The sequence below is a fragment of the Cyanistes caeruleus genome, chromosome Z, assembly GCF_971803275.1.
Source record: "Cyanistes caeruleus chromosome Z, bCyaCae1.hap1.1, whole genome shotgun sequence".
Lineage (NCBI taxonomy): Eukaryota > Metazoa > Chordata > Aves > Passeriformes > Paridae > Cyanistes > Cyanistes caeruleus.
This window is the reverse complement of record NC_141732.1, coordinates 55,772,680-55,786,660: the sequence shown is the minus strand read 5'-3', so window position 1 is coordinate 55,786,660 and position 13,981 is coordinate 55,772,680. Positions and strand designations below refer to the sequence as shown.

Below are 13,981 nucleotides of genomic sequence, written 5' to 3'. Positions count from 1 at the left end.
CCTCATCGAAAACAGCTCTACAGCATAAGACCCTTAAAGACTTTTCTATCTGCCATAAGCCCAGCTTCTCACAAAAATCCTCAAAAACATTCATGCTTAATTTCTTCCATTAACTTCTGAAATACAGCAGTAGTCTGCCCTCCTTTACAAAGAATACTTTGTTGAATACCTTGGACACTGTCAGTGTTGATAAACTAAGCTCACTCCTCAGTCAGCCTTGAGTATAGAACTATACGTGGACACAGTCTTTGAGAAATTATGACACTCCAAACTATTTTTGCATTTAACCACTAGCATCAGCAGCACTAAAGTATTCACAGTATTTAAAGAAAATACAAAGAAAATAATTTATAAGAACATAAAATAAATACTTGCTTTGTTACCCTTCCCTGTGGAAAAGAGGCTCAAAGATGTCCTGCAGAGCTGTTCAAAAGTAAGTATTAGCCATTTTCAGTGTTTATTTCCATCTACTTTGTAGCTTGTTTAGTGTCCTAGAAAAGTATTTTTATATGTACTGTAAGCTACTAGGTTATCAAACAAACCCATGGAAAAAAAGAAAAGCCACACCCAGCACAGTTTAAAGTATTTTTTTTAAAAGCAGAGTTATTTAACTATATAAAATGCTAGTAAGCTTTAATTAAAGCAAACTTCAATAATCAGTGGGCCTTGTTTTGCCTCTCAAAATCTGGGAAAGGATTAACTTGTTTCTAAAAATTTTTAGGAGTAATACATTTATCCTTAACCCTCATTTTTCCCCCACTGCTTAATCTTGTTCATTTGGTTCATTTCTTCATTAGATACAAAACAGAGTTTAACAACAGACTAACTTAATAAGACTATTAAAATGGAGTGAGCACGACTGTGCATTAACACTATCAGCACTACTTTTCAGCTCTGGTGCAGCTTAGATACTCTCACATTTGCTTTGGAAAAAACACATAGGCAGTACTTTTCATGGACATTTACAACTAAAATGCTCACAACAGGCAAAAAGGCCTAAAAGCATGTGATAAATTCACACCAAACTTTGCACTAATGCCACTGCCAACAGCCAGCCACATGAAGCATTATTCTAATCAAATAATACATTGAGTTCACAGAATTAGAAATCAATTGAATTAAAGGCTAGGTGAAATTTGGGGGTTAGATGCTTATTGAGCTCGAAACTTTAATGCTGCACAATCTCTCCTAACAGGCAGAGCTCCCAAATGTTTTCCCTCAGAACAGAAAAGGATCACCAGCACACTAAGAAAGATGCCGGATTACTTTTTTTCTGGTATGTGCTACCTTGTGAGAGAGTAGTGATTCTGACATTACAGCAGTCCAAATTCACTTTAAGTTGGTAGACTAAAATGTATAAATTTAGTCTACTTCATACCATTTCCAGAAAGTAATTTAGGATTTTTTTGTCATTTTGAAATTGTGTCTCTACTTGACATGCATCACCTTACTCTTTTCCATGACTAGAGTTACCAGGAACCTTGAGACTATTTCTTCTTCATGGGCAAATAAAGTAAATAGTTTTTCATCAGCTCCAAAATCAACAGATGAAACATTTTTTAAAATCATAATTACTAACTACTGACCAAATTGTCAATTTTTGCATTTGGTAGAGGGAAGAAACAGAACAGGAAAATTACATCTGTCCTTTCTGAATCTTGTTATCTGTAGTAGCACCATTTTATTACAAATATTCAAACTCTATTTTTAATATACAAATGACAAGAGAAACAAAAGCCAAATACTTTGCTATAAGAGCCAGTGATGGCTGACCAAAAGCAACTGTTGATAATAACCATTATCAACTACTATTATCATTTAGATAATACATGCAATTCATCTACTCCAAAGAGTAGATGAATTGCAGGCATGAATTTTCAGTATTTTTAAAAATGCAAACCTCTTTAATGCCCTGTAAAAAGTTTAAATTTATTGAATGGATAATGAAAGGAGACAAGAAGTATTTTTATGGGAAAGGAGAGCAAAAATTATGGCTTTCTATTTTTTATCTGCATTACAATAAAATTCTTGATTTCATCTTTAATATTTTTTAAGAAAAAGGGCAAAAATAGAGGAACAAACTACCAATGGCCACTAACAATGATACCACAACATTCAATTAATGAAGACAAAGGCATTCTACAATGGGATTACATCACTGGTGGATAAGGGAAGAGCAACTGATGTCATCTACCTGGACTTCTGCAAAGCATTTGACACTGTTTTGCGTGATACCTGGGTCTGTAAACTGGAGAGATGCATTACTTGGACCACTTGGTGGATAAAGAATTGGCTGGATGGTTGCATTCAAAGAGTTGCCATCAAAAGTTCCATGTCCAAGTGGAATACAGTGACATGTGGTGTTTCTCAGGGGATAGTGCTGAGACTGGTATTGTTTAACATCTCTGTCAGTGATATGGACAGCTGGGAGCACCCTCAAGGAAGTCTGACAATGATACCAAACTGTGTGGCATGGTGGACACACCAGAGAGAAGGAATGCCATCCAGATGGACCTAGAACAGGCCCAAGAGATGGGCCTGTAAAAACCTCTGGAAATTCAAAAAGACCAGCTGCAGGATTCTGGGTCAGGACAATCCCAAGCACAAATACAGGCTGGGCAGAGAATGGGTTGAGAGTAACCTTCCAAAAGAAAGATGTGGTGATGTTTGTGGATAAGCAGCTTACTGTGACCCAGACATGGGCACTCACAGCCCAAAACCCCAATTGTATCCTGAACTGCATCCAAAGCAGTGTGGGCAGTTGACAAGAGGAGATTCTGTCCCTCTGATCCACTCAGGTGACACCCCACCTCCATCCAGCTCTGGGTTCCCCAGCACAAGATGTTACCCTGCTGAATTGACTCCAGAGGAGGGCTGCTACATTGATCAGAGGGTCTGGAGCACCTGTCCTGTAAGGAAAAGCTGAGAGAGCTGGGGCTGTTCAGCCTGAAGAAGAGAAGGTTCCAGGGAGAATTTAGAGCACCTTCCAGTACTTACAGTGGGCCTACAAGAGAAGTTGGAGAGGGCCTTTTCACAATGGCATGTAGGAAGGAGGGAATGACCTTAACATGCAGGAGGACAGGTTTAGATAAATACGAGAATGAAATTCTTTACTGTGGGGATGTTGGAATGGGTTGCTCAGAGAGGCATCTCTGAAAGTGTTCAAGGCCAGGCTGGATGGAGACTTCTGGGTGAAACATGTAGTGGACAAAAACTAATACAGGAACAAACACACACATTAGTTCCCCACATATGAGAAGAGGACATAGTAATTCAGTAACTAAAATTAAAAATTACTCCTTTTCAACAACAGATATATGGCATTCACTAACCTCTTAAAAGACATTTGATATTAACCTGACAATTTCAGATATAAAATCTAAAAAGAACATGAGCTTAAACTTCCTAGCACCTTCTATGTCTTGTGCACCAACATCGCACACTGGAACAAACCCATTTTTTAATAGATTAATAGAAGATTCAGTATCTAGAGCTAGAGCTCATTGATATCTCATTAATCTGGAATAAGATTACACTGATATCACTTCCATTATTGATTTAAATATACTCTGGAAGAAAAGCAGATATTTTCCGCTATACAATAAATTAATTTTCCAAGGAATATGAAGCAACAGGCTACAGCAAATAGGAAACTAATCAATCAGAAGTGGGCAAATTTTGATGAACATTGCTGGATTATTTGACTAAAGCATCTTCCAACTGATGGTATAAAATCTTCTATTAAACCTAACACCAGGAATGTTTCATAGAATCCTAGAATGGTTTGGGTTGGAAGGGACCTTTAAAGCTCATCTAGTCCAACCTCCCTGCAATGATCAGAGATATCTTTGACAACATCAGGTTGCTCCGAGTCCAGTCAAACACAACCATGAATGGCTTCATGGATGGGAAAATTACCACTTCTTTAGGAAGCCTGTTTCAGTGTTTCACCACCCTCATCATAAAAAACACCTTACTTAATATCTAGTCTGAATTTATTCTCTTCTAGTTTAAAAATAGTACTCCTTGCCGTATCACTACAGGCCCTATTTTCATGTCACCATCTTTCCTATAAGGCCATTTTAAATTCTGGAAGGCCACCATCAGTATGCTCTCCCTGGAGCATACTGTTCTCCAGGCTGTATAGCGTCAACTCTCTCAGCCTGCCCTCATAGGAGAGGTGTATTAATAAAGTTAGTGTCTCTCCTCAGGACTCTCTCCAACATCTCCATGTCCTTCCTGTTTTGGCACCCCAGAGCTGATGCAGCCCTGCAGGTGGGCTCTCAGCAGAGCAGAGCAGAGGGGCAGAATCCCCTCCCTGGCCCTGCTGCCCATGCTGCTCTGGATGCAGCCCAGGACACGTTTGGCTCTCTGGGCTGGGAGTGCCCATGGCTGGGTCATGCCCAGCCTCTCACCCATCAGCACCCCCAAGCCCCTCTGGGCAGGGCTGCTGTGATCTGTCCATCCACCAGCCTGGGCTAAATCCAGGGCTGCTCTGACACAGGTGCAGCACCTCGCCCTTCAAATCATGAGATTCCCACAGGCCCATTCCTTGACCTCATCCTGGTTCCTCCAGATGTTGGAGGCAGTTCAGGCAACACGTTAAATTCTGATCTGAAGCCTTACTGGTCCTGCCAGCTTTGTTTTTCACTGATTCACACTAAGTGACTTTCTTTTCAGGTAAAATTAAAGATTTGCAACTGGATGTAAGTGGTTTAGTCATTTGTTTTGTTTTTTTAACACTAATTGGAAGACAGAAAACAAAAATCATTATTTCTTCAACAACTGTTGTGTTATTTAAGCCCCTAAATTCTAAACTGATTTAATAGAGAAAAAATTAAAACAAATTCAGTGAGAAGCACATTATAAAGCTGACTAGGTAAGTTTTTTAGGTAGCAGTGCAAAAAGAGCCATTGTAAAGAAGCTCCTGAGTAAATTTAAAACCTCTCTCAAAGCATTACTGTTTGAAAGAAAAGCTGTTACTTGTACAAGAAAAAGTACATGTACTAGATGCCCCTGTACATAACAGCTCCAGGTGATAGAAACTAGCCACCAGAGGGAGCCCATATAATCTGATAAAACAGACATGACTGTAAAAATACATTTCAGATACACAATAAACTTTACTGTAAATGGTTTGCAGTTCTCCATAATAAAACAGCCTTCATCAGTACTTCATTTCAGATTCATTCTTATTTTTACAGATATAAATAAAAGCAAGCAAACTCTAATGTGCAGAATTATAAATAGGTAGAATATACTGAAATAAGTTAAAATAATACGTTATGCATTGCCTTTTTAATTTATTTTATCTGAAAGTACCCACCATGTCACTGATCATAGTAACCCACAAATAAAATGGATGAAAGAAGGCCTACATAGTCCTGGGGAATTTTAAAGTATTGCCTTTAAACATATCACAAACAACAGTGGCATCTAGAAGACAGTTTTTCTGTATTTGTTTTGTAAGCCAAGTCAGCATTATTTTTTACGTTGAATATTTATATTTTTCTGAGGAGCCATCTCCCTCTTCAGCCTAATTAATAAATACATCCCATAGACTTTCAACATTTGCTCCATGATTTAAAATATCTTTTCATTGTGAACCATTCTCAGAAGCAAAAAAGCAGGGATTTAATCAAGAAAAAGTGGTCCTTAACAGTGGATGTTTCCTTTTCATTCTTAGAAGGCTGATACCTCACTCTGTCTTCCAAACCTTTCTAACTAACAAAGTTTTATGATTCTAAGTTAAAAAATAAATATTTTAGAAGCAGTAAGCATAATTAACATCATTAGTGGTCTGTTGCTAGTCTTTAACACTTCCAAACTACTTTTGCTGCTGAATTTGACTATGCTTTCTCCCTGCACCATTACTGCTTGACAAAGTTGATATCAATACAACAATTTAATACTGTTAAGAAAATTTAAGGTCCATACATTACACACTACATGTGCTACTATTCCTTAAAATATTTTGCTAAACTTTCTTAGAATACACTTGAAGAAGTTTTCATTTGGCCTCAGAGAGCGCAGATAGGATTTGAAGAATTATAAAGAAGCAAGTAAGTATAAAATGTGCGTAATTTTTCCATTAAATTAAAAAGCTAAATATTACTTTTCTAAAATTTCAGTGTTGTCTGGCAAGACCCACACTAATAGCATGGATGACTTAAAGTGCACAATGTTCTAGGACAAATTAGTAAGAGTCTTTGTAACCCAGGCAGTCAGAATCTTAAATGTAAGATTGAGATCCCTAGCCATGACATCTTGGCAACAGCTAATCAAAGACATCTGAACACCAAATTTTCACATCTTTGTCCTGTTTCAGACCAACTGACCTTGATACCCTGAAGTTTATATATTTTCTTTTCTGATCTTTACTGAAAATTGATAAATACACAGGAAACTTTCAAAAATCGTTCCATATGTAATCTTACCTCATCCCACTTGGACATCAGCATTAGAGGATCACAGAAAGAATATGAAACAATGTTATGTTAAAAACACCTCACAGACACATTGCAAGACACCTAATAATATTTAACAATTTATTATAAATTTTCATTATCTACTCTGGTATGTACATTCTTGCTCGGGAAAGAAAACATCTTTGTGTGCCTCTACTACAAGACAGAGATGCTAGTGAGGACTCCCTGGCCTGAAGAAAATACTACTAATTCCTATTTACTAGGAATTTACTAGGTATTTAGATACCTAGTGACTTTAATATTCGTGCCGATATTAAAGTAATATGATATAGGCAGTACTGTGAGAACGTCTTTTTACGCCAGTCCAGGAAAGTCTTATCACACCCAACCAGCAGTACCTTCAGAAAGCACTATTCAATTTGCTTCTTACTAAAGAAGCAATACACATTATTGTATATTAAAATACATTTTATAAAGAAATAGATCTTGCGTATCTATTAAAATGATAATTTGGTAAACTGAAGAAACTGACACAACTCTTCCAATACTTCAATAAGCAGCTTTATAGACATCTGCTCTGAATATGTTTATATTGAATAAAATTCTGAAATACAATTTATGCAGAATCACAGTTTGTACAAGAAACACATAACAGACAACATATACTTTGTACAAGGAACTACAGCTTCTTGACCAATTTCCCTGATGTTTCAGGAAACGGCATAGTTTAGTAGAACAGACATACAAACTACCAAGTTTTATGAACACAAATAATACATGCACATAATGAAATCTGCATTATCAATTTCTATTACCCATTTAGTATCAAAGTTAATGAATACTAAGAACTTGAACACAGGTTAAAAATACAGCACATTAACAAATATGGGTTTGACCTTTCATTAGGAATGGAAATTTCCAGCTTTAAAACTAACATTTCCTGCTCTGTTAATCTCTTACCAGGTCTTTCCTTGCCAGTTCCTTTTGACTCAGCAAATTTCTGTATTAAACTCTCAACTGTAGTGTTTGTCATGTTATTAATAAACTCTTCATGCACCTTAGAAAAAAAAAAAAGAATGCAATTAACTTTAAAAAGTAGTTTTTGTTATAGGTTCAATAGGTTTTGTTAAGGTTCAAAAATCTTCCCTCTAAAATACATTACAGGACTTTGAGAAATCAACATATCAAAATATTTTTTATCTAGGAAACCCTGTTCTTTGCTGTAGCATTAGCAAGTGTGGGTACAATACAGACAAAAAAATGAAATTACAGCTCTAGGTTTTATTTCTATTTTTTCCATGTTAAACAACTTGTGTATACATAATTTTCTGAGTTTGTCAGCAACATATCCCACTATCGTGTCAGGAAGACAAGCAGTTTTTTCACCCAGCGTCAGTTTAGGGTGTGAACTGTTACTACTGTATTATCACAACTCCCACCTGCTTGAGTAAAAAGCATTACTGTTGTAATAGTTTTGATATAACAACATGTTGTTTTGGTCTAACAACATGTTGTTAATAAGATTTTCCAACAAGGATGATGTGTATATCCTTTAGAAATAAACAGCATAACCCTTGTGATGATCACTTATTAAAGCAGAAAACCTCAATACTAAAATGTTAGCAAACTAAGTGACATTTTAAGAATAAAAAAATTAAGGGCTGTTTATAAAGATTATTAATTAAACCAACTTCCATCTAAAAAAAGATAGAGAAGTTTCTGTTCCTAAATATCTTTTGCTCATAAAATCCAAGAATATAAAATATTTGGAAACTTCTCAGAGTGATATAATTTCTAGTTCCAATTTAAAAAGTAGTAGCCTAATTCTGTGTGAAATAAGCGTTAAATTAATATCCAGGAAACAGAATTTAGAAATACACAAAAAATTCTTCAAATTTCAAATTCTTCAAATTGTCCAAATACTTCGTTTTCTGTGAAGACAAAATTTATCTAGTCTTAATCTGTAAATTTTGTGACTCTGAACTTAAAAATACAACAGGAAGCCATGGAAATTTGAGATTATGATGAATTTCACAAAGTAATAAATAATTCATTTAATAGTTAAGGAAAAACATAAAGCATGATCCAAATATAGTATAAAAATACCTCTCCTATTTGTAAATGAATTTCTTTTATGGTATCTGACAATGACTGTATAATCTCTTTCATACGGAGAAGGTGCATTTCTTCTATGTCTTGAAATTTCTGCAAAAAAATATGAGCAATTAATCATAATGAAAATATTTCCTGAAACACTAAATCTTAAATTTCAATAATCAAATACACTAAAATGAAAAAAAGAACAAAAAAGCCTCTTTTTTTCTCCACATCTTAAGCATAATAATTACATTTAAGAAAATAAGGCACAGAATTCAGCAAGTTATGAAATAATGCACTTTAGAAAGAAAGCTATCCTTTCAGAATGATTACTGAACTTTTTTTACTTACTTTTTGAACTTTCATCTAACCCTTCAAAAAACATCTGTTCTATTTCTACTGAAAGAAAATATTTTTAGAAGGTGTTCAAATTTTCTCTTTTCTCCATTACTGAAGAGTCTTGTTTTTTCATCTAAACCAAGAAATCTTATTTCTGGATCTGTTTTGCACTTCCTTTTTAGAACACTTGTGTAAACATACACACTCTTTCTCTCTAGTTAAATCTATGTTCTTTGCTTCTTCAAAAGTTATTTGTTTGATTTTTAAAGTCATACATAATTTTTACAGTTTCTTCCTTTTTACCCAGGCTGTCAGTTGACAGTCATTTTAAAATCACTTCCGAAGTTTTCAATGGCCCCTTCCTGGCCAAAAATCAGAACTAAAAATGTTCTCATCCTCCCCAGCAGTCAACCATAACAGTCTTGAAATCTTTGTTTACTTCTGCTCTTTCCTAGTTCTCTGCCTATTTCTGTAACTGCCCTTTCAAGTGTGTCCAAACTTTGGTGCACCACTTAATCCTCTTTCCAATTTGCACAGGGCTCTGTGAAGATCCCCATCTTGTACCTCCTGCAACTCTAATACACAAACGTGACTCCATACATACAAGACACACATCTCTACCTTCTTAGACCCTCAGTTTTCTGCCATACTTACATACCTCTGTAGTCATTGCTCAAGGAGATGAAAATTATTTTGTTTTTCTTCAGCAGCCTTCCTCTTAATTACAGAAGATATTGTCGTAATCTGTAGCCTACCCCAAGATTTTATTTCTTTTACTGGACATTGCAAAACAGATTGAAGCTAAACCAACTGATTTTGCACTGAAATAAATGAAAATACTCACATCCCTCACTTGTTTAATTTTCAGAACTTATCAGCATATTTTCAAGTGAAATGTATGCTGAATTAAGAGAGGGTGTGCTTCACACAGAAGTGGGCATCCATATATTCATGGATATTATTTGTCCTATCACATCATCTTTAAAGTAGCCATTGTGCAACCAAACTGTGGATGCAGCTACACCATTATACTTCAAATGAATTCCACACACATATCTTTAATTGGCAGAATGGCAATTTTCATTTCCAATATGGCCACATGTGGAAAGTTTACAAATGTCCATTATAACATTAAGTGAAAATTTAAATTTTAAGTAAAAGGATAGCTACAGTTTAGGAACAAAGGACATTTAGCCAAATGTAGTTTAAAATGTAGCAAGAACTGGCATATACATTGATACAGAGAACCTGAAATCTTCCAGAACATAGTCTTTTAAAAATCCCCAGAAACAAACAGCTGTAACAGCTTTTCATAACTTCAGGTAAATCCTGGGTAGATATTTTAACAAACTGGAACTTCAGTGTTTTGATGGAATAATAATGAAAAGCCACAATGGATCCCAATATTAAAATTCCATTGAGTAAGTTCAGGGTGCCCAGCAATTCAGAGGATTTTCCACATAAACACAATGCATATACAATACTTCCAAAAGTTCTTGCTTTCTTCCAAAAATTTCTTCAAAATGTCTTCTAGAGTGCCAGTACACCACTGTGTCATTGAAGGACAGTGCTATTGCAACATACATGGCCCTTCAAACATGGCCAAGTGTTTGCCCTTCAAACAAATCGATTTCCAAAAGGACGAGTTTTTGAAATTCTCAGTTTCAGATGGCTCCAGAAATTAAATAGAATACATTAACTGACTTCAAAAGTAATTTGAAGGTTCATTGAATGCAACACTTACCTGTGCTGTTTCTGTCATTTTTAGTTCAAAATCAGATTTAAATGCAGCATACTTCTCCACATACAGTTTGTAAGTATCTGTTGCTTTTTTAGATTTAACTGCTGCCTACAGATCAATACAAAAATGTGTAAAATGTCACAAATACAAGCTTTTAAAGTCATTATTAAAAGAAAGTCTAGGATGATCTCTAAAAATTATCCAGGGGCATGCCAAAACAGAGAAGTATCATAACAAAATTTCAACACCAAATATCTCAGGTAAGAGCAATTTTACTATACATAAATCATATACAAGTGTAACAAATTAACTTAATTAAATCCCTTCTCCTTATAAGCAATGAAAATTTTATAAAACTATTTATAATAAAACTAATTTTGAAATAAATTTTTATTGCAGAAGATAAATCATTAAATCTTGTCAAATATGAACAACAAATTTATATTTGCAACAACAAAGTAGGAAAAAAAGAAGGGTTAGACTACAGAGTAAATAGTTATAAATGCATTGAAATAATCCATGCTAAAAAAAATGTGATGGAGAAGTTGTCTTAGAAATTAAGAAAGAAACTCAAAAGTATGCAAATTACATCAATGGATTAGCAGATATTTGAAAGTGAAGCTAATGCAAAATGTAGTGAAGGGCAGATTTAGGCAGGTCAGTGTTATTATTAATAGGCCTTTAGAGATTTATACTTTTCCTTATTTGTTGCTAATAAACCAAAATCTTCCTTCTGCGAGTGAAGTAAAACACAAAACAAAATACAGGAAAATCTCAGTATTACATGGAGAACAAAACTGAATTAAGACTGATTGTAGTAGAGAAAAAGTTATTTTCAAAGTTTACAGCATGATGCATGAGATGAAGTCTTTCAAACCTTTGATAATCTATTTCCAGGTTAAATAGATTGAAAATCATCTTGAACACATCTTGAATTTTCTTTCCTAGCTTCTTTATTGAACATGCTTACTATCTCTCTGAAATTTCCCATCAGTTGTAACACAGAAGTATTTCTGAATTGTTAATGACATCAGTAAAGAGAACTGTGTATTCTCTATTTGTTCTAGCTGAGTAGCCCTACTTCTACTTTCAAATAAATTCAATCTGTTTAACAAAAACTATTTTTTATTTACAATGATTTGTAAAGCTGACTGCTATCTATAATTTCAATTAATTAATAGATGCCCTCTGGCAAGAGGGAGAGAGACAGATTCCACAATTTCCAAGAGAAAAAACCAGATAATCATGAGTTACAATATACCAGATACATATTAGCACTTCAAATAAATAGGAACCAAAGCTAGTTGTTTGCCCAGCTACAAAGAAGGCCTAAGCAGATCTTAGTCACAAAGTCTTCTAAACTCAGCATAATAGCGTGAAAATACTTAATGTAACAAGAATGTGGATTATTCAGAAAAGTTGTATCAAATGTATGTTTATTATCCTGAATTTTACTTTATGATTCTCACTCTTACACATTTAAACAGAAGAATCACTGAGAAGCGCAGTTTTATCATGTTTCCCAACTGTCATTTACTATGCTGAAAATACAACATGCTCCATGAAATCTTGATTTTAGAATTAAGACTGCTTTGAAGTTGATTCCAAATTTAATCACTGAAATGGAAGAAAATGTCAAGCTAAAAAGTGTAGAAATGGGTTACATTTTGGTAAAGCATTTTTAATCGAACCCTGTGTGCAAGGGACTTTGACAAAACAAAAACATTCTCCATCTCCCATCATGTTTATTGTTATTTATACCAGTATTACATGATGAAAAGTGATCAAAAAACAAAGCACTCAGCAGGACAGGAAAAATTATAAAACATATGGACACTGTATGATTAACTAGTAATCTCTTCTGAAAATAGAATGTGACTACTCCCAGGTAGAGCAATTGCTAGAACTGTATTTACCAGATTTACAGTATGTGATCAGATTTACAGTATGTGAAAGAATAAGGATCAGTCAACTATTTTTTATTAAGTTACTATAAAAAGAGAAGTTTACATGTCAGACAACAACAGGAAATTATTACACAAGTTAGTATTAACTTTCAGCTGCAATGAGACTTGTAAGGCCTCAGATACCTCCTTAGATTCTTCAATAAAGTATCTCTCCAAACATTTGGCTTTGTGATAAACTCTGTACACTGTGTACACTGGTACAGATCCCTTTCTTGCTGAGAAAAAAGTTAATCTGTGATTTTGCCAGTAAATGGTTTTCATGTTGCACTGAAATACTATTTCTATTCTAATACCGAATCTATTTTCTACCAAAGCAAAAATAATTACAAAGTTTGGTGACTCTGTTTACAAAATTGCAAGTGTAAACTTGAATAGAGGCATGACTGAAGAGATGTGACAGTATCAGTTACTTGTTCCCACTGGAAATATATTTTAAGTACTTGCAAAGCATTCAATTATGACATAATTGAATCTTCTAAGGAAGATGCATAAAACAAAAAAAATTGCACTCCTCCTATAGTGCTTCCTTTTTCTCCCTTCTCATACAGACATGCTGAGTATTTTCTTGTTTCCAAACGAAAAAAGATAATGCTACATCTTAAAAAGCCTTCCCTCAAGTCACTCTTTCCTACTGAAATTCTACTTACAAGAATTCAGAAAAATTATACTTTGAATACACTGGCAGGAGAATATCTGCCAACACACATCTGGTTCATGTCTACAATCCAGCATGAACTGTCATTTGAGACAGAAAAAAGGTAGATTTGTAACAAAGTAAAACAATTGAAACATAGTCAACAGAATCACTTTTGTGCCCAGTGATAGAACCAGAGACAATGGGCACTAACAGAAAACACAAAAGGTTCCCTCCCTCTGAACACCAGGAAGCACCTGTTTCCTGTGAAGGTGATGGAGCCCTGGCACCAGTTGCCCAGAGCGTCCATGGAATCTCCATCCTTGAAGATACTAAAAAGCTGTCTTGATGAGGTCTTGAGTAACTGGCTTGAGATGGCCCTGCTTGAGCAACTTTCAGAGGTCCCTGTCAACCCCACAAGCTGACTGATTCTGTGAATGGATCAACCCCTCCACCATAACCCAAGGACAGTACTAAATACACCACAAGACGATCATCCCTTGAGTCTCTGGTTCATGAGATTGGAATCTCTTAAAACAGCAGTAAAAGTGTTGATATCTTTTTCTTTATTCAAGAGACTTCAAATACTCATGTACTCAGCTACTTTATCTCATTGCAGGGATAACACAATTACTCCTGAGTTCAGTAACAAGGGCACTGAGTATTCACTTAAGGAAATGTATTCAAAAACATGAGATTCTGAAACAATTGGGCACAATTTCTGTTAAAACCACTACACTAAACTATCATTGATGCAGGTATTAACAAAGTGAAG

The 13,981-nt window shown here is 34.9% G+C and overlaps 1 protein-coding gene across 6 annotated transcripts in view; it reads right to left on the bottom strand.

The window, feature by feature from the left end:
• FCHO2 (FCH and mu domain containing endocytic adaptor 2) overlaps positions 1–13,981 on the bottom strand; it is an 80,076-nt gene that overhangs the window by 49,194 nt on the left and 16,901 nt on the right. For all 6 annotated transcript variants that reach the window (XM_086869857.1, XM_086869853.1, XM_086869855.1 and 3 more), the window contains exons 6-8: positions 10,609–10,713; positions 8,535–8,633; positions 7,389–7,485 (exon numbers count right to left, since the gene is read on the bottom strand). In XM_086869857.1, the coding sequence (XP_086725983.1) occupies positions 7,389–7,485; positions 8,535–8,633; positions 10,609–10,713 (301 nt within the window). The remainder of the gene's footprint in view (positions 1–7,388; positions 7,486–8,534; positions 8,634–10,608; positions 10,714–13,981) is intronic.